At 37.0% G+C, this 23588-nt stretch overlaps 2 protein-coding genes across 5 annotated transcripts; both read right to left on the bottom strand.

The window, feature by feature from the left end:
- Positions 1-860: 860 nt before the first annotated feature.
- On the bottom strand, positions 861-3800 carry LOC128224608 (uncharacterized). 2 transcript variants are annotated; one of them, XM_052934528.1, is made up of 5 exons: positions 3622-3800; positions 2897-3091; positions 2601-2693; positions 1706-1863; positions 861-1363 (listed from the first exon to the last, which is right to left on the bottom strand). In XM_052934528.1, exons 1-5 carry the CDS (start codon positions 3680-3682, stop codon positions 1196-1198), a joined length of 675 nt encoding a protein of 224 aa, XP_052790488.1. In that variant the 5' UTR covers positions 3683-3800; the 3' UTR covers positions 861-1195. The 2 variants fall into 2 exon arrangements, with proteins under 2 accessions (XP_052790488.1, XP_052790489.1); XM_052934529.1 differs by having other exon boundaries at positions 1706-1842; positions 3622-3798.
- A 2845-nt stretch (positions 3801-6645) lies between these two features.
- Positions 6646-12658, bottom strand: LOC128224246 (uncharacterized). 3 transcript variants are annotated; one of them, XR_008259457.1, is made up of 6 exons: positions 12490-12644; positions 11646-11780; positions 9064-9320; positions 8729-8821; positions 7734-7870; positions 6646-7421 (listed from the first exon to the last, which is right to left on the bottom strand). XR_008259457.1 is itself a non-coding variant. In XM_052934046.1 (6 exons), exons 1-6 carry the CDS (start codon positions 12548-12550, stop codon positions 7338-7340), a joined length of 693 nt encoding a protein of 230 aa, XP_052790006.1. In that variant the 5' UTR covers positions 12551-12658; the 3' UTR covers positions 6646-7337. The 3 variants fall into 3 exon arrangements, 2 of the variants coding, with proteins under 2 accessions (XP_052790006.1, XP_052790007.1); XM_052934046.1 differs by having other exon boundaries at positions 9064-9246; positions 12490-12658; XM_052934047.1 differs by lacking the exon at positions 11646-11780 and having other exon boundaries at positions 9064-9246; positions 12490-12658.
- Between the last annotated feature and the right edge of the window lie 10930 nt (positions 12659-23588).

Raw genomic sequence — 23588 nt, 5'->3', positions numbered from 1 at the left:
AGTCAAAGTGCACCTTTCTTGTACCTATTTAAGCTATTTTTCATTGAATTTTTTGCATATATATTTTTTTTATTTTCGACGGTTGGTGCACTTGGCTGTGAGCACTATACGGTCGATTTTTCTATGTTTAAACACCTTTTATGTTGGGCGAGGAAGTTTTATGCAGTTTTTGTGTGAGGCTGAATCAGAATAAGCGTGCGTGCGTTAATAAAAGTGTAAGAAAGACACGGGCTGTAAGGCATGTTTTTATTTAACAAAATGCAATTTGTTACCCAATAAGAACGTACCGCGTATTTCTTATGCAAAATCAGATACACTTGTATACCATCCCAGCAATTTATTTCTGTGCTCATTAAATTATTACTCTTTATATCAATGTAAGAATTTTTGATGGAGCACGAACGTCTTGCAATACAGCAAAAAAAATGAATTCAAACATCCCCACACACACACACACACAAACACCCACTACCAACCCAGGCAGTTGCCTGTATACTGAACAAATTATTTGAGACCATGTTAGAATACCTAAACATGTGTACACATATTCTAGTGAACGTAAGTTATTGACTGCAGTGAAGTGTTTATACCTTTAACCTCGTCGATGAGTTGAACGTGGCTGCGGGTTAATCCAATACGAATAAGTTATCTACAGAAGAAGCCACCCCACTAGGGTGCAGCCAATTGAGGTAAGGATAGACCCCAACAATTGCAAACATCGGGTAAAATTATTGTGTTGTTTCATTCGACTTCATTTCTGGTGTTTGTTGACAACATTAGTCCTTTGATGGTCGAGTAAGCGACGTATTCATTTGATTGAGGAATATATATTCAAGAATGCTTAGATGGAACACGTGAAGTAGAGTTTTACATTTATTTCTGATATTTATATGTGCAAACAAGTACAACATTCTTGAAAAATCGTTTGCGGTGATATCAAAACGCGTGAGAGCCACTGAAATCATTTTCTTATTATTTTACAAAATGATATCGATATGGTTCGTTTGAAGGTTTTATTGAAATCGTAAACAAGCTTTAGTTTTTGTTTTATTTTTAACTGTTGGAAAACGGCGACTATATCCGTTTAAACATGGACATTAGAGATCTGGTGTTTCAATAAAAGTCCCGGGCTGGCATGAAGCGACTCCCGTGCGCTAGTGTTTAACAGATAAAACATAGAAATGATATTACTATCTCATATTTTTTTTTCTTCCTTTCTAGCAGCGATGGTTTTTATCTGTCGTCGTTCATAAATTGCACGGAAATCCGTACTCCATTCACGTGATTCTATTCGGATCTGTTCTCTGGGTCGTGCTCCAATCCGAAAACAGCCATAATTTATCGAAATGATTTCCTTTAGATTCTGAAAAAAACCCAGTCATATATGGTAATTATTTATACTGTAACTGTAAAAGAAATTTCGCGAATAGAATACTTCAAACGTAGTATCTTACAAGTTAAAAAATCCACTGAAATATATATGTTTTTAACTCCAGTCCTTATTCATTCTGTAAGCTAGAAATTAAAAAAAAAACATCATTCAGATAATTGCATAAAATGGTTGACTCTTTTAATTACGTTTTGAAGCCAACTTAATTTTATTATTGGAACTATTGTTGATCAAATTTACAAATGCATTATTTGTGGATTCACGCAGTTTGTGTCATAGTCAATGTTTCATTAAAGAAATTCAATCGCCTCAGACCTCTATCTCTATTTCCGCCTCCAATGAGGCGCACAAGTTCCCCGTCCCTTGATCGAAGTTATAAAAACGAAAGCAGATCTCTCCCTTCGCATTCATGCGGGTCGCTGGCACACATGTTTCCATGGTGCTCGAAGGCACTGAAAAGAGGAGAGATAAACCTGTTGCGACACACGACGTGTGCTTGTAAATGTATGTGTAGCTTCGTATACATGCTATAGTTGAGTTTAAAATCGTTCGCAAAATGTCACAAACTTGTAATTGTAGGCTCGCTGATACTTGCATAAATCACTTTCATCGAGCTATCTAGCATGTCATTTTTACAATGTTCAACTGTTTATCAAATAAACTTAGCCAAGCGTGCTGAACAATCAGTTAAACAGAACGCGACTGCAATTCAACTTTGCACCGAAAAGGCAGCCAATTTGTATCCCCTTAACGGTGGCTTCGGACATTAAAATGATGTCGCACTTTGAAATTGATTTGGTAGTCTTGGCTGCAAAATTTGTAAATATTAAGTTAGTTTGCAAACAGTACTTAGTAAAAATGCATGGATTTCATGACGTAGTGCACACAAATAAGCTCACTAGTACAGGTCCCCGTACTAGTAGTGTTTCATAACATCTCTGAAGATTCGAATTAAACTTGAATAATGTACACATAACTTGATGACGTAGTGCACACAAAGTAGCTCACTCGTGTGTGCACTCGTAAAGTAATGTTTCGCAACATCTCTAATGAGCAGTGCGACCCAAACCTCTATCCTAGTATCAAAGCATGTGTTGCAGTGTAGATAAATCAGAAACTCTTTGTAGTGTTTCTGTTGTTAAAAGGATCAATTCGAAACAATATTAATAGCCTAACAGTTTGCTTTATACCCAAAATGAAGCTCACGTACTTTTGGTATTGGTGTGGTACAGCGTTCGGCCATTGACGGAGAGAACAACGGAGTACGCATCAGTGGCTGAATTCCAATCCACAGTAAGACAAGCTGCAAAAAGGTGAAATGCCATACCTTATAATTTAGTTACAACCAAGGAACGTTTATTTTGATGCGAAGGCACATTTTAAACGCGTTAAATGTAAACCTTTATTGGGCGGTGATTGGGTGAATGGCACTGCAACATATTTCCAGTGTTAATCGTTGATGCTTCATAACTTTCTTTCACTGTAAATATTTAAGCGAATACCCACCGTTGAGATGGAACTTTCTGTTTTTGAGGCTGGCCAGGCTGTCCTCGCAGCATGCACATCCAGTGAGGTGACACTGGCACCAGGACGAGGGCTGCCATTTTCCGAGCCCGTGCGGGTTTCCTTTTGGAGTCCATGAACTCAATTGCACCCTAGTTTGACGGTGATGATTCCGAACAGAGGAAAAAGGCTCGATTCCTGAAAAATATAATATGTAAGCCATCTCCTCTCGGTTAAGTTCAGTTTATACTCTTTTGTGGAGGCGAACTGAATCAGTCTCAGACCAATGTCCTTAGTAGAAACCAGTACTTGTGTTTTGTGAAAGAGCCCCTGTTAGGTTCCACAGCAAAAACCTATTCCTTTTACACTTTGTTTCATGTATACATAAATGTCATAGAAAGACATTAGTTTAAGGAGATTATGTACATGATTACAACACCAAATAAAAACACGTTCAAGAACCATATAAACATTCATTATATTCCTCCCGGTGGTTTATAGGCATTTACCAGTATTTTTTGGATATTTCACTGTTTCAAACACTGAAAATATCTAATAATATATAAAATATATTTGATATTTTTGACTGTTTCGAAATTACGATCTTACACTGAAGCAAACAAATATCCTCTATATATTTTCTACATAACATAATCAGTTTTACTTTTAAATATTAACCGACGAACCGGATGTCAAGTTTTGCTCAAAATGGATATACGCAAGCTCACCTTCTATGGCCGTTGTCCACAACACAATTATGTTAAACATGAAACTTTGACCACACTGCATTGCGATATACTATCTCTCTCTTAAAACAAATCAAGTTACACTATTTTCCGTTAGCGACGTCTTTAATCACGTTCTTATCACTTTGTCCAAACACAGCATCCTCATACATTATATATAACTTAAAACAGGATGCAAAATATACGCCCTGGCCGATTTTATCAGTGACGTAAAAATGAAAGTGGACACTTGAATGTCTCACTATTTGCCCATCCTTCTAACGATCCTGCACCTTTCATTTTAAATCTCAACATTTCTGACAAATAGCACGAGCTGTCATGAAATAGTCCGTTCTTAATCAACTACCGTGAGAAGACGAAATGGTGCTCACTAAAACGTGTTCATGTTTAAACAAAAAGGGTCCTCACACTTGCTTGTGTTATATTGCCATAAGAACCGTCCGCTCTTTACACCATAAGATGGGAAACATGTGTGCAGAGGAGCAAACAAGAATTTCAACGTTGGTCTGAAAAAAGAAGGGCAACTCAACAATTGTAAAAGCAAAAATTACGGGCCTCACTGCACATGTGTGTATTGTCTCAGTCAACAATTATTGCCATGACATCTTTTGCAAAACGCCGCCGGCACAATATCTCGACATATTTCCTTCCTAAAAAGACAAGCTAATAGAAATCTATTTTCTCAGAACAATACAAAAACAAGAATGTGTTTCACATCTGCAAAATTGTGCTAATCAAATAGCAAGAGGACCTAAATGGCACTATATACCGCTCACTTGAGTACCTAGTCAAACTACAAAAACAAGCTATTGTCAAGGAAGAAATTGGCTGCTAAGACAAAATGTCGTTGCGAAGGAAGTGCTAAGGAAATGCATATCCATAGTTGAAGTAGGTTTTGGTTACTTAGAAAACATATGGTTGCTTAGGCAGTTGATGGTTGTTAAGGGAACTAAGGAAGAAGGCTATTTCCAAGTTTATCATTGCATACTGTGACAAAAGGTGGTTGCTTAAGAAACTTGTGGTTATTGATTCATATTTTCCAGTTTTTTATAATTTATTTAGTAAAGAAATAAATAAAAAAATATTCAGTATGTAATAATTATGTTGGCAATAACGCTTATATTAAGTCTAGCGAAAGTTGACAGTCAGTACTTCCCTATAAAAGCTGTCGATGGTGGGACAGCTTTTACTCGGAATGTTTCTGGGAAGGATGACTTCTGATAGCACATTGTTCTTGCGAATGGGGCCAAACAGGCAAGTCCGTGGTCTCGAACAGTGTTGATAGGTATTAAATTATTTATGGGGACATCAACCGTATTGTACACTATGCGACACATCGTCGTTACCGTCGCCCTTCGCTCTTCGCTCATGTCCTGAGGGGTCGGTCACTGGAGTTGCTGCATAAAAGGATGAATGAGATGCTCTGATTCGTTTGTAGCCAGAGAATACCATTCTTGCAGATTTACGCTGCACCTCAACTCGCTTCCAAATGTTGGTATTCGTTAAAGGGTCCCAGGGGCCGTATTCAATAAGCACCTTAGTAACAATTTTTATCTAAATAACAAATTGTCATTTTTTCTAATTTGGTTTTTTAGAAAATGGACAATGTTTATCCACCAAAAATATGAAAATAAGCAAGAAAATGGTCTTAGCAATATAAAGGTAGAGGGTATTAAAAATAATTATTGTCAAAAATTACAAAATATTCACTAAGATGAAAATATTCACTAAGATGCTTATTGAATACGGCCCCAGATGAGTTGCAACATCAGGGTATAGCAGAGCCCCTTGGTCTTCGATTGAGTATTACGTTGAAGGTTGAATCGGGTTTTGTTGGCTTTTCAGGTGACAGTAATAGTATGGCTTAATTAAAAGGTTTGTGGCTATTCGGAGGCCTGAATCTTTTGCTGTTTCGACGTCTTTTAGTGTATGTCCGTGTTTGTTCGTTACATGCATGAACAGGCAAATCAGGAGATATAATTCCATAATCCCATCCTTCTCCCATCTTTGGAAGCCATCAAGGTCTTGCTGCATAATTATCTTCTAGCGATAGAGCAAACATTCTTCGGTGAAGAGCCTAGCTGGTCATTCATGATGGCGATTGTGTAGACGTATTCCCCTGTAGACACACTTGTTGATTGAGACCTTGGGGAAGCTGCTGATCCAACTGGGTAAGTTGTTACCTACTATTTAAAAACTTGAAAAAGAGGCGTTGGTGGGTCTCATCATCGAAAGTCTTGGAAACATCCAACAAGATAACATGTGACTGACCCATGTTGTCAATAGCGTTGGCTAGGTCCTGGATGGTAAGTAAAAGCTATGTATCACCTGATCTTCTTGTACAAAAGCCATGCTGGGCATCTGTGAGGATTTGGTGACGGTCTATGTTTTTCATAATTTAGCTGCTACCTATCTACTCTTATGTATTGCATGTGGCGAAAGTGAGGGTAACGGGATGGCAGTTTTCAGGTTTAATTTGATAACAAAATATTTTTATGCCATTGGCTGAATTTAGAACGGTTGGTATTATGCAATTAGTTAGCGAAGCCTGAAAATTACGTAGTTTGTATGGTGCTACAGGATGGTGTGGTTTTAGATCTGATACGTGTTTTCGAACACCTTCCTCTGAGAATGTTATGTAGTTCATCGGTGAGCGAAGACTCAGGCCAATGTCTGGCATGGATGTCTGTAGAGCCAAACGAGGTGAGGGTAGACACTTATAAACCTCGAGTACAGTTAATTGGTTGTTTGATTCCACTAAGTTTCTCATGTTTGATGACCACATTTGACCGTTTTTCAACTGACGTTTGAGTATTCATTTCACTGTGGAATGAATATTGAAGGACCCTTAGATGTAATAGGTGTAGTAGAGTTTCACATTTATAACGTACATTTTATATTTGCACACCCGTACACTATTCTTACTAATATAGACGCGATAAAAACATTTGCAGTGATATCAAAATACGATTTTTTAAAATAACATCGATATAGTATGTTGGAAGTTTTATTGAAATCGTGAACAATCTTTAGTTTATGTAAGATTTTCAACTGTTGAAAAGCGGAGAGTATATCCGTTTAAACATGGAAATTAGATATATCAGGTGTTTCAATAAAAGTTCCGGACCCAATATCATGAAAATACTAAAGTCAAATCTCAAACTCAGTCTCAACTCATTTCACCATATAAAACATAATATCCTTTAAAATATTGCATGTTTTTTATACTTTTTGAAAACGCATTTTCTCATTGAATGTGTTATTGAAAGATTTTGACAATATTCAAATGAAAACTTATTCTATAGCAAAAACTTTACTTGAGTAAATGTCAAATGACACTGATTTGTACTCAAGTACATTTTTGGCGGTAGAATATTTTTCCATTGGTATCAAGACACAAGGTTTCAATCAACATATTCAATGAGAGAATGCGGCTTTAAAATGTGTAAAAACATATATTTTTCTCAATACATTTTGATGTTATATGGTAAAATGAGTTGAGATTGAGTTTGAGTTTTGACTTAAGTATTTTCGTGATATATTGGGTCCCGGTGTTGGTCAGTAGCAACCGTTGTGCCGAAGTGTTAAAAAAACAAAACATAGAAATAATATAAATATAAATATCTCATAAAAAAGATGATTTTCTATCTGTCGTCGTTTCTATATTGCACGAAAATCCGTACTCCATGCACGTGATTCTATTCGGATCTGTTTTGTGTTAACTCAGGCCGTGTTCCAATCCGAAAACAGCCGTAATTTATCGCAATGATTTCCTTTAGATCCTGAAGAAAACAACAACAGTCATATATGGTAATTATTTATACTGTAACTGCAGAATGAATTTAAAAAAAATGAAGTTAAAACTTTCACTGGAATATGTATGTTTTAACTCCAGTCGTAATAAATTCTGTACGCTAGAAATTAAAAAAAAAACATCATTCAGATAATTGCATAAAACGTTTTCAAGCCAACTATTTTTACTATTGGAACTAGTGTTGATCAAATTTACAAATGCATTATTTGAACTCCCGCAGTACGTGTCATAGTCATTCATGGGGAAAATGTATCATTAAAGAAATTCAATCGCCTCAGACCTCTATCTCTATTTCCGCCTCCAATGAGGCGCACAAGTTCCCCGTCCCTTGATCGAAGTTATAGAAACGAAAGCAGATCTCTCCCTTCACATCCATGCGGGTCGCTGGCACACATGTTTCCATGGTGCTCGAAGGCACTGAAAAGAGGGGGGATAAACCTGTTGCGACACACGACGTGTGCTTGTAAATGTATGTTTAGCTTCGTATACATGCTATGGTTGAGTTTGAAATCGTTTGCAAAATGCCACTAATAACTTGATATTGTAGGTTTGCTTATACTTGAATAAATCACTTCCATCGTGCTATCGAGCATGTCATTCAGGTTCACAATTTTTCACAATGTACAACTGCTTATCAAATAAACTCAGCCAAACGTGCTCAAAAATCAGTTAAACAGAACGCGACTGCAATTCAACTTTGTACCGAAAAGGCAGCCAATTTGTATCGCCTCAACGGTGGCTTCGGACATTAGAATTGGCTGCCTTTTCGGTGCAAAGTTGAATTGCAGTCGCGTTCTGTTTAACTGATTTTTGAGCACGTTTGAAAAAAATGATTTGGTAGGCTTGGCTGCAAAATATGTTAATATTAAGTTAGTTTGCAAACAGTAGTAAAAATGCATGGATTTCATGACGTAGTGTACACAAAGAAGCTCACTCGTACAGGTCCCCGTACTAGTAGTGTTTCGCAACATCTCTGAAGATTCGAATTAAACTTGAACAATGTACACATAACTTGATGACGTAGTGCACACAAAGTAGCTCACTCGTGTGTGTACTCGTAAAGTAATGTTTCGCATTATCTCTAATGAGCAGTGCGACCCGAAATCTATCCTAGTATCAAAGCATGTGTTGCAGTGTAGATAAATCAGACACTTTTAGTAGTGTTTATGGTGTTTGAAAGATCAATCAAAGCAAAATTATGATCAGTTTGCTTTTTCGGATTTTTAAGCTCATTTGATACCGGATCTACATGTATACCCAATGCACCTCACGTACTATTGGTAATGGTGTGGTACAGCGTCCGGCCATTGACGGAGAGAACAACAGAGTATGCATCTGTGGCCGAATTCCAATCCACAGTAATACAAGCTGCAAAAAAATGAAATACCTTATAATTTAGTTACAACTATGGAACTATATATATATTATATTTCGTTGCCAATGCATATTTTAAGACGTTTTAGATATACGAAGCTTTAAATTACTGGGCGATAATTGGGTGAAAGGCACTGCTATATATTTCCAGTGTTAATCGTTGATGCTTCTTAACGTTATTTCACTGTAAATAGCCCAAGTTATCTTTCACTGTAAACATTTAAGCGAAAACCCACCGTTTAGATGAAACTTTTTATTTTTGAGGCTGGCCAAACTGTCCTCGCAGCAGGCACATCCGGTGTGGCCACACTGGCACCAGGACACGGGCTGCCAATTTCCGGGGGCGTGTGGGTTTCCTTTAGCACCTTGCACCCTTGTGGGACGGTGATGAGTCCGAGCAGGGGTATAAGTCTCGATTCCTGAAAGATGTATACGTAAGCCCCCTTTTCCCCGCTGACTATAGGTCGAACTGAATCACTCTCGGACCAATGACCTGGGTATAAAGCGATACATGTGTTCTGTTTGTCCAGAGAAAGAGTTTCTGTTCAATGGGAGCTCCTCGGACATTTTTATCGAGAACAACCTCAGTTGTATATGGACGGTTTACATACTCAGAAATCGGTATGTTTTAAGTTCGCTGCATGCAGATCACGTAGTAATTTAATTTAGTAGTTAAACTTAATGGGACGTAACTCTTGGGAATCGTTATTATGTTTGCAATAATACCCTTCACTGGCAATCAATTTAAACTTAGATCAATAAATACAAACTAAAACATTTAATTAATGATATAAATAAAATAAAAACGAACAACTTTTATACTGATGTACCGGCATACATCCGAAGATGTTTTCGATAAAAATGGCCAAGGAGTTCCAAATGTTATTTTCGATAAAAATGGCCGAATGAGTTTCTGTTAGGTCTCGCAGTCAAAACCTCTAATTCTTAAACAAAGTTTCATGTTTACCTAAATGTCTTTAACAATACTTTATGTTAAGGAGATTATATACATGATTGTTAATATCTCATTTAAACACCAAATAAAACTATCTTTGATCAGAACAATAGAAATATTATTTTGTCGTAACGGAAACGTGCCAGCCAATGTGAAAATTAGAAACATTTATTTTCCTTATTGATTAAATGCAATAGGACTTGGTCTGCCCTTGTCGATAACATCAATCAGGTGCATGAACTTATAAGAGGGACACTTGAATGTGAATAACGTACTAGTTTCACATCCTTGAACTCATCCTTTAAGTGTGTTCTTACGAACAACGCAATTTCGAATTCCACGAATTATGATTAGCTTCCAAAAATTGTTAATTTTTTTATAAGATATGAACTCATCTAATTGTTTTAACCTTTTATTAATAATCTCAATATTTCTAAAAAAATCGCATTGGCTTGATTGGACTGGCAAATGTACACCAACAGTTAGAGCGTTTAAGATGTACATCAACTATCGTGACAAAAAAGCAAAGAAAGAACCTTTTTTATTTTGTACATGTTACTTTAGTTTAAAATTAAATATGAAATGAACACCATTTAAATGTTACGGTACATGTTGTTTTCAACGTGCTATACATTTATAATACATGCACAGTATCCATCCCAATAGTTTATTCACTATAGGCTTACAGCCCATGAGTAATACATATTTCACTTGAGAACCCATTCGGAACTCCTCGGCCATTTTTTCAAAAACAACCTCGGATGTATATGGACGGTTTACATACTTAAAAAGTGGTACGTTTAAGTCCGCTGCAAATAGATCGTGTAGTAATCTTATTTAGTAGTTAAAATTTATGACTTAACTCTTGGGAATCGTAATTATGTTTGCAATAATACACTTCACTGGCAATCAAATTAAACTGAGAGCAATGAATACAACTCTTAAACACTACATTTAATTAATGCGTTTATTCAAAATAATACGGACTACTTCAACAGATGTACCGGCATACATCCGAGGTTGTTTTTGAAAAAATGGCCGAGGAGTTCCGAATGTTGAGAACCTGGTCAAACTACGGAAGAAGCTATTGACAAGGGAGAAATTGACTTCTACGACAAAATATTATTGCGAAGGAAGTAAATTGTTGCTAAGGAGATTCATGGTTGCTAGGGAATGTGATGGTTAATAGGGAAGCAAGCCAAAGTTGAGGTAGACATTGGTTTCTAAGAAAAATATGGTTGCTAAGGCAGTCGATGGTTGCTTAGGAGGCCGTGGTTAATGGTACTGAGGAAGCAAGCTGTTGCCAAGGAAATAATTGGATACTGAGGTTGAAAGGTGGTTGCTAATAAAGGTAGTGGTTGTTTAGGAGGTCCATGATTGCTAGGAAATGTTATGGTTTATATGGAAGCAAGCCATTGCCGAGGTTGTCATAGGTTACTACGAAAGAAAATTGGTTGCTAAGGAAGTTGATGATTGCTAAGGAGACCCATAATTGTTAAAGGAAGACAAGATTGCTAAGAAAGAAAATTGAAATTTGTGGTTGCTAATGAGATCGGTGTTTGATAGAGAAAGTGGTGAATGCTAGCCTAAGGGAAGTTATGATTAAATACGTCTATTTTCCCGGGGTGGGGCCAATTATGACCACAGTGGCACAATTTGAACATATTTTGTTGAGGACCAACAAAACAATGCTACATGCCAATTAAATAACTTAGCTCTTTGCATTGCTGTTTTAGAGAAGATTTTCCGTATATTAGACTATGTAAAACAAATGACCACAGGGGCCAATGTTGACCAAAGGGACAGGATTTAGGCAATCTTGGTAAAGGACCACTACACATCGCTTCGACCGAAATGTATTACCTGTAGTCCTTGTCGTTTTGGAACCAGATAAGTGCCAGCTTCCCAGCCCGTGCGGGCTTCGTTTAGGAGTGTATCTCCCCAATTGCGTCAAAGTGGGGCGTTTGTGAATCCGAGCGGAGTTAAAAGACATGATTCCTAAAAAATATAATATGTAAGTCCCCTTTTTCCCACTGCGAGTCAGTAAACTTTAAAGTAATACTTTTTCTGTTTAGGCACTATTGGTCGAACTGAAAAACTCTCAGATCAATGTACTGGACACACAGCCCCTATGGTCTGATTTAGATGTCAAGAGAAAGGGTTTCTGTTAGGTCACGAAGGAAAAACCTATTACTTTTTAAAGCGACAGTCTCACAGATAACGTTTTGACAACTTTTTTATTTTTTTGTTTTGGAATATGCCAACTTTAGCGTAAATGTCTGGAAACCAGTCATAAGAAGGCTGATTAAAGAATATATCGCATTGTTTCAAGTTTATGGTCGAAAATTTGTTTTATGGCCAAAAGCGTTACTAAGGCTTAAAGAAAAATGAAATGTTCGACCATTCTTTCGAACAATTGAGATCTGTTCTTTTGTGAGTCATTTTAAAGGACTGAATTGAAGGCATTGATGCCAAAATCAGCTGATTCTGAGACAAAAAAGAAGAACTGTCAACCTATAAGAGTGCAGCTTTAACCAAAGTTTCATGTTTTCATATATCTCTTCCATAATTCTTCAATTTGTCATCGTTGATGAGAACAATATAAACACATGTTGTTGTTTTTTTAAATAACGGAAACTTTTTCTCTTTTTAGATATAAACTGCCGAACCGAATGTTTTGTAAAAATATGGACAAAAGCAAGCTTACCTACAGTGGCGATGGTCAACAACACCAACATGTGGAACACGAAACTCTGTCCGCACTGCATATCGATATACTATCACTTTCTTATACTATTAAAAATCAAGTTACACTATTTTCTGTAAGTGACTTCTTTAATCACGTTCTTAACACTTTGTCACAAAACACAGCATCCTCATACCGTATATATATCACTAGGCTGTGGTAAGTTTTTCGGTTTTTACCATATATGGAATATTAAAATAGTCACGTGGTGTGGGCATGCGCGGTGCTACACTACCGTGATGCTGACTGTAACAAAAATGGCTGCCTAGAAGAAGGAAATGTGTTGCCGGTAACGAGACTTACGCATACTTGGTTGCATGTTTGTATGAAATCATGAGAAGATAAGTGGTGTTAAATGTGTGTAATTTAAATACTTTGTTCAATTGAGTTTAGCGTCGTAGCCAACGGTGAAAATGGCATCGATCCAATTCCAAAATAATAATTGATGTTTTTTATTTCAATATTTGTTAGTTCTTTTTATGTTTTTACTTTGACTACATATAGGCTAAGGATACAAATCCGTACACTTTTTAAGTGTTTTTTCACACTTATCTTTTTTGTTGTAAGTTAAAATTTCGTATGAAACATCTTTGGTTAATGTGACAACAGATTCCCGTCCTAATATTTTTTTATGTAAAAAAATCGTTCATATTATGGAAAGAAAAACACCATTAAAATTATGCTATGGAGGGCACATATACTGTTTCCTTGCATGGTAATACAATTATAAATCATACCGATGCTATTTTGAATAAACACTACTGTAATGCACCAGTCAATTGTAACCACGGCCCCCCTAGGTCCGGGGGTGTGGGTGGGGTATATACCAGGGATAGCTGGGGAAGTGGGCCGTGTTTTTACCTTTCAGGTGGCCCCACAGTGCCGGGTGAATGAGGTGGTTTTGTCTTCGCTTTAAATATACCTAGGGTCCCTGGCGGACAGGGGCATTTGGCGGGGATCTTACCATCTGTTTGTGCCCGCAGGGCGGGGATTTTAGCTGGGGTTGGCTGGGCTGAAAGTCAAAATCCCCGCTATCCCCCAGAAAGGGAGGGGGGGGGCATGGTTACAATTGACTGGTGCATAAGCCTCACTCAAGTTATTTATTGTTTCAAATGTTTTTTGGAACAATTGCAATTCAAATGTTAAGATTATTTATATTTATAAATATCTTGAAGTTAACATAACCACAAAACCTCAAAAATGCACATGAATCTTCTGAGGTCATTCCCGCGTGTGCTACATTATGATTTTTAAGCGTATTTACATTAAATGGCATTTTTTTTTTTAAAAAGTACTCAACAAACAAGATGAAATTAATGAACTGTATTCATCAAATAATGCACCAGTCAATTGTAACCACGGTTCCCCCAGGTCTTTGGGTATACCGGGGAAAAGGGCCGTGTTTTTACTTTCCAGGTGACCCCGCAGGGCCAGGTGACCGTGGTGGTTTTGTCATAGGGCCATATTAAGCCGAGATTGGGCGTTATTTAGAGTCTCTGGGGTGCGGGGGCATTTGGCGGGGGTTTAAACATCAGTTTGTCCCCGCAGGGCGGGGATTTTACCCGGGGTTGGCTGGACCGAAAGTCAGACCTGGGGGGGGGGGGGGGCTGGTTACAATTAGTAGGTGATCAGTATTTGTGCCCTGTTTGGAAATATACCACGTATGGTCAACCAGTAATGTCATAATTATTCTTTAAGCTGCCCTGCTATAATTTCTGTTTGAATTCTTTTCATCTCAGTAAGTTATTGTGGGGCTATTAGAACAGGTTATATGAAAGTTGACGTCACGGTATGTGAATTTCATCACCAACATCAGAATCTTCTATTTAGAAGTAAGAGCCACATTGTTGGTTGCTTGTCATGTAATGGGACAAAATAAAATTTATCATGAGGAAATAGTTGTCAAACATTTAAAATGCTCCAAAAAACTGATGTTTACAACCATGTACACAGGAGTTAAGAAATGAAAAAGACATGTTTGTGAATTGTCACAGTAAATAAATACTGCCGGTAGATATCTATAACTGTCTCCGATGCCCAGTTGTAAAGTTGTCCGCCTAAGGAGTTGGAGGTCAGGGTTCAAACTCCCAAGCCACTTCTTACTGAAATACTTTAAAAGTTGGTACAAGTACATGTAGCTCCCTTGTCTGGTGCCTGGCAGTGTAGTGCTTGAAAAAGTAGTGTATTCAGTACTGGTTTAGTCTAGGTAAGTTGCACCCTGTGTATCAGTGCTTCACACCTAGCCCGTGAAGGAACTAAGGGGTCTCTTTGTAAAAGAGCTAGGGTATTGCACCTGGACTCTTGTTTACCACATCTGCCTTTTGCTACATCTTTTTCTATTTTTTTCTATTTTATAAGGTGGTTGTCTCAAGGTGTTCATGTTAAATAAAGCATTCAGGGTTGTTTATCTTCCAAGTCTAATTTCAACATGTAAACATGACGGTATTTTTCATGGTCTCTGCACAATTGCCTCCGAATATGACAATTCTGTCTCATGGAAGTGGCATGCAATGCACCAGTTATTGGTTTCCCCCCCAGACCTGGGAATTTGTTGTTACAATTGACTGGTGCAATTTAACTTGTGTGATCATCTTTTTCAAAAATTTAATATTGTCACTCTTCAGACAGTTTGAGGGACGAATTTCTCATAGTATACTATACATGACAAACAGAATACTTGAAAAAAATGTCTGTTTTTCAGCCTGTCTGTGAATTTGTTAAAATTCACAGCCGAAAAATGACAGGCGTGAGCCTTGCATACGAGAAAGGCTAAATACCCTCTAGGGTTATAACATTGAAAAGTCAAAAGATAGTAATAGTAATCTTTTCTTTTTAAAAAAAAATGTCCACACACACTTCAAACATGAATAATATTGATATCAAGTCATAGGGTACCTATATATTGCTTTTAGTGAAACAATGTTTATACTCCTTTTCACTAGCTAACGACCAAACTAGTTTGTTCAAACAGTTGGAGAAATCCATCAAAACAGACACATATTTAGTAAACAAAAACACTATTTTATACACCTAAATCACACATTTTGGTGTCAGTGGTATTCATTATATGACAGTACTGTTTTATTAACAGCGTTGATACAAATCCAATACCTAAAAGAATTAAGTACTCTTACTGGAGCATGATTTAGATATGAAACTATTAATCTTTTAAAGGGACACCGCATAATACAATTGCACACAATTAAAAATATTGTCTAGAATTTACATAACTTTTATATATTGTTGTGAAAAAAAATGAATTACAGATCAATACATACCCTGCTGTAAAAGTCAATAAAGTGGTCCAGTGAACTCATGGTTCCAATACCCAATTATGGGAACTATTATTGCTTTGTCTTTGGGTACAATTAGGTTTGGTGTTTCTATACAGTGTCAGCAGGTGCTCTAAAATGGCAGCCAAAGGAATGCTTTTCATCTATATAATTTGCATATTTCTATACAGTGTCAGCAGGTGCTCTAAAATGGCAGCAAAAGGAATGCTTTTCATCTATATAATTTGCATATATTATATATATAAATATCACAGATTTGGTTAGTATACTGAAAGGCTAGTCACGACATAGACACAGTGAAGGTCAACTCTGCTGAAAGTCACAGCAAATAGTTGTAGCCCGGAATTATAGCTATTCTGGTTTACCCAACCTAATCCTCCGGTACAAACAAAATTAAACCGTTGTAATATATACTCCCCTAGAATCAATCCTTACTCACTCTATCTTACTAATTCGATCTTGTACTAAGACGAAAAACAACATGTATAGTATACAAATGTTTAATTTGTTGTAAGCGTCATGGCCAATCAACTGTACATACACAAACATTTTCACATATTTCAACATATACGATCATAATAAACAACACATTTTCAATGAAATTATTCAAAAAGCATTGATATATCTATGTAACAACACAACTTTTGTAAAACATAAAGACAAAATTTTGTATATCATAATGTATACTGATTTCAAGAATATAATGATGAGTTCCGATGTTTGATATGAATGAACCCGTTAAGTTTTTTTGAAATAAAAAAACGTCGGACATGCTTGTACACAGCTTGATGACCATGCGCTGAATAAATCAATCAATATTGCACAGTAAACACGTGCTCGATAGAGCGCGAAAACATAGTGCCCCCAGGCGTATCGTTTCGGAACGATACAAGGGGAAACAATTTTCTCCTAATTCTTTTCAATCAAACGTAGAAAATTATATTCCCCTAGAATCAATCCTTACTCACTCTATCTTCCTAATTCGATCTTGTACTAAGACGAAAAACAACATGTATAGTATACAAATGTTTAATTTGTTGTAAGCGTCATAGCCAATCAACTGAATTATAAAGAACGGGAAAGCGACTTTATAAAAAACAAAACTAATTCGGAACTCATCATTTATAAACCCAAGCACTGTGAAACAACCAAACGTTGTTCTAAACTATCTTTTACGTAACCGTCTTTCGCTTTTTCACTCGCCAAACGTCCATGTCTCTTAAGCATTCGGTCTTTTACACCTTTGTTTGCGGCAGCCGTAGCCCCGCCAGAAAGAAGTGAATGAAAGCCATATTTACGAACGTCTGTAACTAAAGGTTTGAAAGTTTTTATGAACAAATCTCTAAGAGTTGAATAAGACATAGGCTTGTTAACACTTCTGACTTTAAATCCTGTTTTAGTAGCACTCAAGTTACAAAATATGTATGATTCATCAGAAAATCCAGCCCATTGAATATACTTTTCCAAATTCTTAACAGGGCACAACAAAGTTCCAGTTCGCGCTATAACTATCCGTGCGCCGTCTCTATATTGATCAGTTTTACTAGATTCTATAAATATTTCCATATATGCTGTACTTATAATGATATCACTTCTCTTTATCTTTAACAGTTCAGCACTTCTTAAAAAAACAGAAAAGGCTATTAAACATGCACAAATCATTCTCTGTGACATTAGGTTACATTCACCATAAAGACTATCATACATTTTTTGTAGGATACTAACAGTTATAGGTTCCTTCTTAATCGTAGACCTAGAATTTATACGTTTTGCTGATTCTAACACATTAATAACAAGTTTTGAATCAGTAGGGGAAACAAAACCATTAATTTCGTGCATCCATTTTAAACTATAGAAAGCTGATATAATAGGTTTTGCTGTAGAAGCAGTCTGTATTAACGAAATTAGATAGATAGCCACCGGAAAAGCCCTAGCGGGCAAGATGTCCCTAATCCCGAAACCGTTTGAAAGAGCCCAAACTTTCCACCTTTGAAACGACTGTTTATAGTTCTTGCACGTGCTGTCGGCTCTTGACTTTTGCAGTATCTGAGGGAGAAGGGCCACCTTGTCCGCCAAGACCTCCGGCAGCTCGTCTATCTCGTGTTTGTGAATCTGGAAAAATAGATGTAAAAATCTTTTTAAATTAAATGTATCTTTTATTTGCAAAATGAACATATAAACATGTTAACTTTATAATGATACTATTAAATCTATTAAACAACAAAACTTATATCTTGTGAATATAACTAGTTATTAAAGCTATTTGAACGCTTTCAACCTTTGTTGCATAATCATAAAACATGAACGTAGTACATAAGTACAACACATGGAGTTTTTCGTAAATTCTAAGACTATTCTCAAGGCTGCCTGGCCTGCATATGTATGTGGGTACATAACTTTTCCTGGCTATTCTAATGGCCGCCGGGCCTGCATATTTATATGAACACATAACTGGCTATTCTAATGGCCGCCGGGCCTGCATATTTATATGAGCACATAACTAAAACTGGCTATTCTAATGGCCGCCGGGCCTTCGTATATATGCGTACATCACTTTAACTGGCTATTCTAATGTCCGCCGAGCCTGTATATATAAATGCGTGCGTTTCTTTCGCTGACTATTCTAATGGCTGTCAATCCTACATATATGAAAATGCATTACTTCATTGCAATAAGTATGTCTACAAGACCATTATCTGAAATTTATGTACTTTAGGTACTATAGTGAGAACTAAATGTTCTATAACTGTGCATATGTCTCACAGACTATTGTAAAAAGCGCTCGACCTATAACGCACGCAAAACATTGCGTTACGTTTGCCTAAATTCACGTGTAAATTTTACAATATTTGCTTCTAAAACTTCAAAAGAGTAATTTCTGGCTACTGAAAACATTTAAAGCGAATAAATGTACTATCAAGCATTTTATATTTGTCATTGATCAGCGTACAAACGTACAAATATGCCCTAAGGCTATATATAATATGCTGTAGGAATTAAAAACTCGTGATTATCATATAATGCCAAACAAAATTGACTGGTTAAAAATGGAAATGCCACAATTTGAGAGCATGTTGTAACGCAATTAACGTAATTATGTTTTACGTGCAGCTGTGTGGAGCAAAGGGAGATAATAAAGCACTGTAATTGCTCTAAATCAGTACATGATTTAACTCCCTTCTATCAAAATTTAACCAATAGTGCCAACATTTGGAAATTTAAATCCTTATTTCCAAACAACCCTTTTCCGTTTTTGCAAATTGTGTAAAAACTCTTTGATGTTGGTAAATACATCCAGTCTAACACTGCATCTGTAAAAGTCCCAAGTGGACATAATAAAGGCCAAAAGCTTAAAGACGGCCAGTACGGAACTATCAAAACTCCAAACACATAGTCAGTAATCATTTTCCTGATAACTCTCGGAAGGATACAAATTGGTGGCACGAACAGTCCAAATTTACCAGACCAATTCTCAGTAAATGCATCTATGCCACTGGAACCTTTGTTCCAAAATCTTGTATAGAAGCAAGGCAATTTTGTATTGAAATCAGACGCAAACCAATCTACTTCAAGATTCCCCCATTTATTCTGAACCATATCTACTATTGCTTGCGAAACACCCCAATCGTCGTAATCTACGATTTTTGACAAATAATCAGCTTTGTCGTTTTCGGACCTTGGAATCCATTCCATTTCTACGATAATAGAATTTGACGCGCAATATCTATAAATATCTAAAGCGGTTTCTTGTAATTCAGGTACCATTGAACCATTAGCTACATTTTTTGAAACGGATTGGTTGTCCGTAAACCATTTTACCCTCTGAAACCTCAAATTTTGAACCAATGACAACAGGACTCTATACACAGCCATTAACTCCCTCCACGTGGAGGACTTCAACATTTCGTCAGGTGACCAAACACCGTGTGCTACTACGTTAAGTGTACTAACCTCGTAACCACCGTACGCGTACGACGAAGCATCAGTGTAAACTATCTTTGAACAAGAATGACTTTCAAAGAGTCTTCTACAATTTAACGAAGGCAACTCATTTTCCCAGAAACGAAATTGGTCCTTACTTTGTGTGCTTAAATACACATAGAAATCCCAGTGAGGGGCCTGAATAATGTCCATACTTAAATAACGTGTCATAATCTGAGCAACGTTACCTATAACAATTGACATGGACATAATTTGACCTGTAAAACTTGCTAGCTTTCTAACGTTCACCCTACTGTGACTTCGTACACTGTTAACAAGACCTTGAAGAGTGTCCTTACATTTTTCAAGCCTAGCATGAGGTATAGACAAAGATCCTGTTTTTGAATCTATATCATTTCCAAGAAATTGCATGTTTTGAACTGGTACCCAAATGCATTTTTCAGCTTTTGGAACGAACCCCGAGGAGATCAAATCTTGCTTTACTACAGCGCTTAGATCTACAGTACTATCGTAAGTCCGGCTTGAACCTAAACCATCGTCTAGAAACATCATAACTCTAAAGCCTTCACCCCTCCATTTAGCTACCAAGGGCCTAGTAACTTTACTATAAATAAAAAGCACTGCTGCTTAAACCGAATGGCAAGACTAAAAATTTATAAAAAACAGTTTCACCGAGGCTGTTTACCCAAGAGAATCCTAGAAACTCAGTATGAAGCGAGTAGATTTCTATAAAATGATATGCTGAGTGTATGCCAAATTTTATCATCCAACAATCTTGTTCAAAAAAGACTAATGCAGTTTTGATGTCATCATACTTAAAATATTGTTTCCATAAATGTCGATTAACGACTCTTAAATCCAAAATTAAACGTTTCTTTTGATTGCTCCTGACACTGACAGTGAGTGGGCTAACTACATGAGGCCTAGACTCACAAACTTGAATTAAATTTCTTATTAACAAATCATTTATGGCTTCAGAAACAAATTCAGAATTATCTAAAGCAGAATTATTATTCCTTAAACAACAAGATGCTGGTAAAGAATAAAAAGGGATTTTATAACCGTTTTCTATTGTGTCTATTATGAAATCATTTGTACAAATTCGTTTCCAAAAATCTAAATGTTCTCTAAGCCTACCACGAACTATAATGTCTTTTTGCCCGGATTCATACTCAAAATAATCAGTAGTCAAATTGTGTGAATGTTCCTGTTCTTCACAATGTTCTGACAAATATGAAATATACTCATCTTCCACGGTGCTGGTGCCCTGTGCCACGTCATTTCTTGGCGGCTGAGGCGTCGGCCTTGAAGACGGCGGCACCGGTGGTGTACGGACATTGTCGCCGGAAGTGGTCGTATTCCCCACAGGAGTAACAGGAACCGAACGGGAGACTGGGTCTGGGAGCGTTGCCGTAGAAGCCACGAAAAAACACCCTGCCTCTTGGAGCCTGCTGCCTGTATGCGTCTGGTTGAAAACCACGGTAAGCAGGATACCCATACAAAGCGCCGGAAGTAACGGTTGCAGAAGGCGTCTTGCGTGCTGACTGAAGACACTTGACGCTCTTGTTTTTTTTTCGCTTCTTCAGAGCTTGCGTTTCGGCCTTACGTAACTTAGTTTCATCATCAGAGTCACTGGCTAGTGGATTGGATTCGTAACAATTCACGCTGTCCCATCCACCCTCTGAGCTATCAGCAATACGAATTAACTTTTGCCTGTGTTTCAGTTTATCTATTCCTTCAGAGAGAACATCTTTGCAGTAGGATACTTTGTCGTTTTCCAAAGCCCAACAAACTTGACTCATAAAGTCAATAATCTCCGCGTTGAATGTGTATTGAACTTTGTTACCTTGCCTCTTCCACTGCACGTCTATGTCCGTTTTCAATTTCTTAACTTCCTTTCCAATAGAAACACTGTTTCCCCTAAATTCCTCACGCAAAGCAGATACTTCGTCACTTTGTTGCGAAAGTTTATTTGAAATATCACGCAACTGCATGGCAATTGTATTGTCGGAATAAGAATTATCGTCGGAGATGCTTGTACACAGCTTGATGACCATGCGCTGAATAAATCAATCAATATTGCACAGTAAACACGTGCTCGATAGAGCGCGAAAACATAGTGCCCCCAGGCGTATCGTTTCGGAACGATACAAGGGGAAACAATTTTCTCCTAATTCTTTTCAATCAAACGTAGAAAATTATATACGTTACTTTGGAAACAATAGAGTCATTGGACTGTTACATGCATTTCAATAGCTTGAAATTCACCTTTTATTTGTACCGGCATGGGAAAACTCAGTTATGTTAATTCCGGGCTATATGTATTGCTACAATGCTTTAAAGTTGAGTTTAAGATATGAAATGATCACATGACTTGCAAGGTCATATCATTCCATGCTTTTTTTTAACTGGGAACCCATTATGTGCTATTTCTAAACAGGTAAACTGTGCTTATGTCAGTGATGTGACATAATTGTTGGGTTTATCTTCATTATAAATGATCTGCATCATGGTAGCTCACAAGGAAATTTCTATGCTGTTTTTGAGAAGTTACTGGGTTTTTTGACCATCTGATGTCTGGACAATTATCGAATAGAATGTGTAACGCTTTGATATAAAAAAAAATGTGTCGGAGACTGGGTTCAAACCCGCGTGGCCAAATTTGAAACCCAGCATCTTACTTTTCTTACGTGAGAAAGCCCCTTGAAAGCCAAAGCTTAAGCCACTTTCACTGATACTCAGTACCTTGATAGTTTGTAAATTGACTTAAAGCTGCACTCTCACAGATTGAACGTTTTGACAACTTTTTTATTTTTGTCTTGGAACGAGCAGTTTTTGGCGTAAATATCAGAAAACCAGTAATAAAAGACTGATGACAAAAGATCAGATGGCAGATTTTCATATTTCCTCTCCAAAATTGATGTTTATGCATTTTTTTTAAATCGTCTAAGCCATAAAACATTAAATTTGGAATGGAAATATGAAAATCTGCGATGTGACATTTTGCCAACGGTCTTTCATCACTGGTTTGCAGATATTAACACAAAAGTTTGCTAATTCCAAGACAAATAATAAAAAAGTTGTAAAAACGGTAAATTTGTGAGAGTGCAGCTTTAAGTTGTAATATTTTTGAATTTGTAACTCCAGTCCACGGACATTGAATGATGATTGTTAAAAAGTTTCTGATTTTATTCCCCTGCAACAGAGTGGGGAGAGGATTATAGGAATGCATTTCGTCTGTCTGTCCATAACATTTCGTGTCCGGGCTTTAACTTACTTATGCATTAATGGATTACCATTTTCCTTTGTACAAATGTTGTCCTTATTGAGACGATGTGCAGTGAACTTGATCCGGGTCCATATTTCAAATGCATTGATGGGTACCATATAACTTTTTACAAATGTTGTCATTGAGATGATGTGGAGTGACCTTGACCCAGGTCCAAACCTCAATGTTCAAGGTCACATCTGACATTTAAAGGCCATAGTACACATGCTCGTGTCTGGAGTATAACTTGCAGGAATGGATTACCATATTACCTGGTAGAAATGTGTCCTCATTGGGATGATTTGCAGTGACCTTGACCTGTGTCCATAACTCAATGGTCAAGGTCACATCTAACATTTAAAGGTCCTACACTTAGTACACACAATATGAATAACAAATATCGTTATGTTCAGATATCCGAGAATGTTATTTGCAGGGGATATAGCTGTCCTTTGGATTGCCTTGTTGTACATTCAGGCACTGATTTAATTGTGTCTTTGAACAGATCTTGAAATGATGCCCCACCCCAATTTAATATTATAGTTGTAAAATTTTGT

Source organism: Mya arenaria, chromosome 17 (genome assembly GCF_026914265.1).
Source record: "Mya arenaria isolate MELC-2E11 chromosome 17, ASM2691426v1".
Lineage (NCBI taxonomy): Eukaryota > Metazoa > Mollusca > Bivalvia > Myida > Myidae > Mya > Mya arenaria.
The sequence above is the reverse complement of the archived record's forward strand: the minus strand, read 5'-3'. Positions and strand labels throughout refer to the sequence as shown.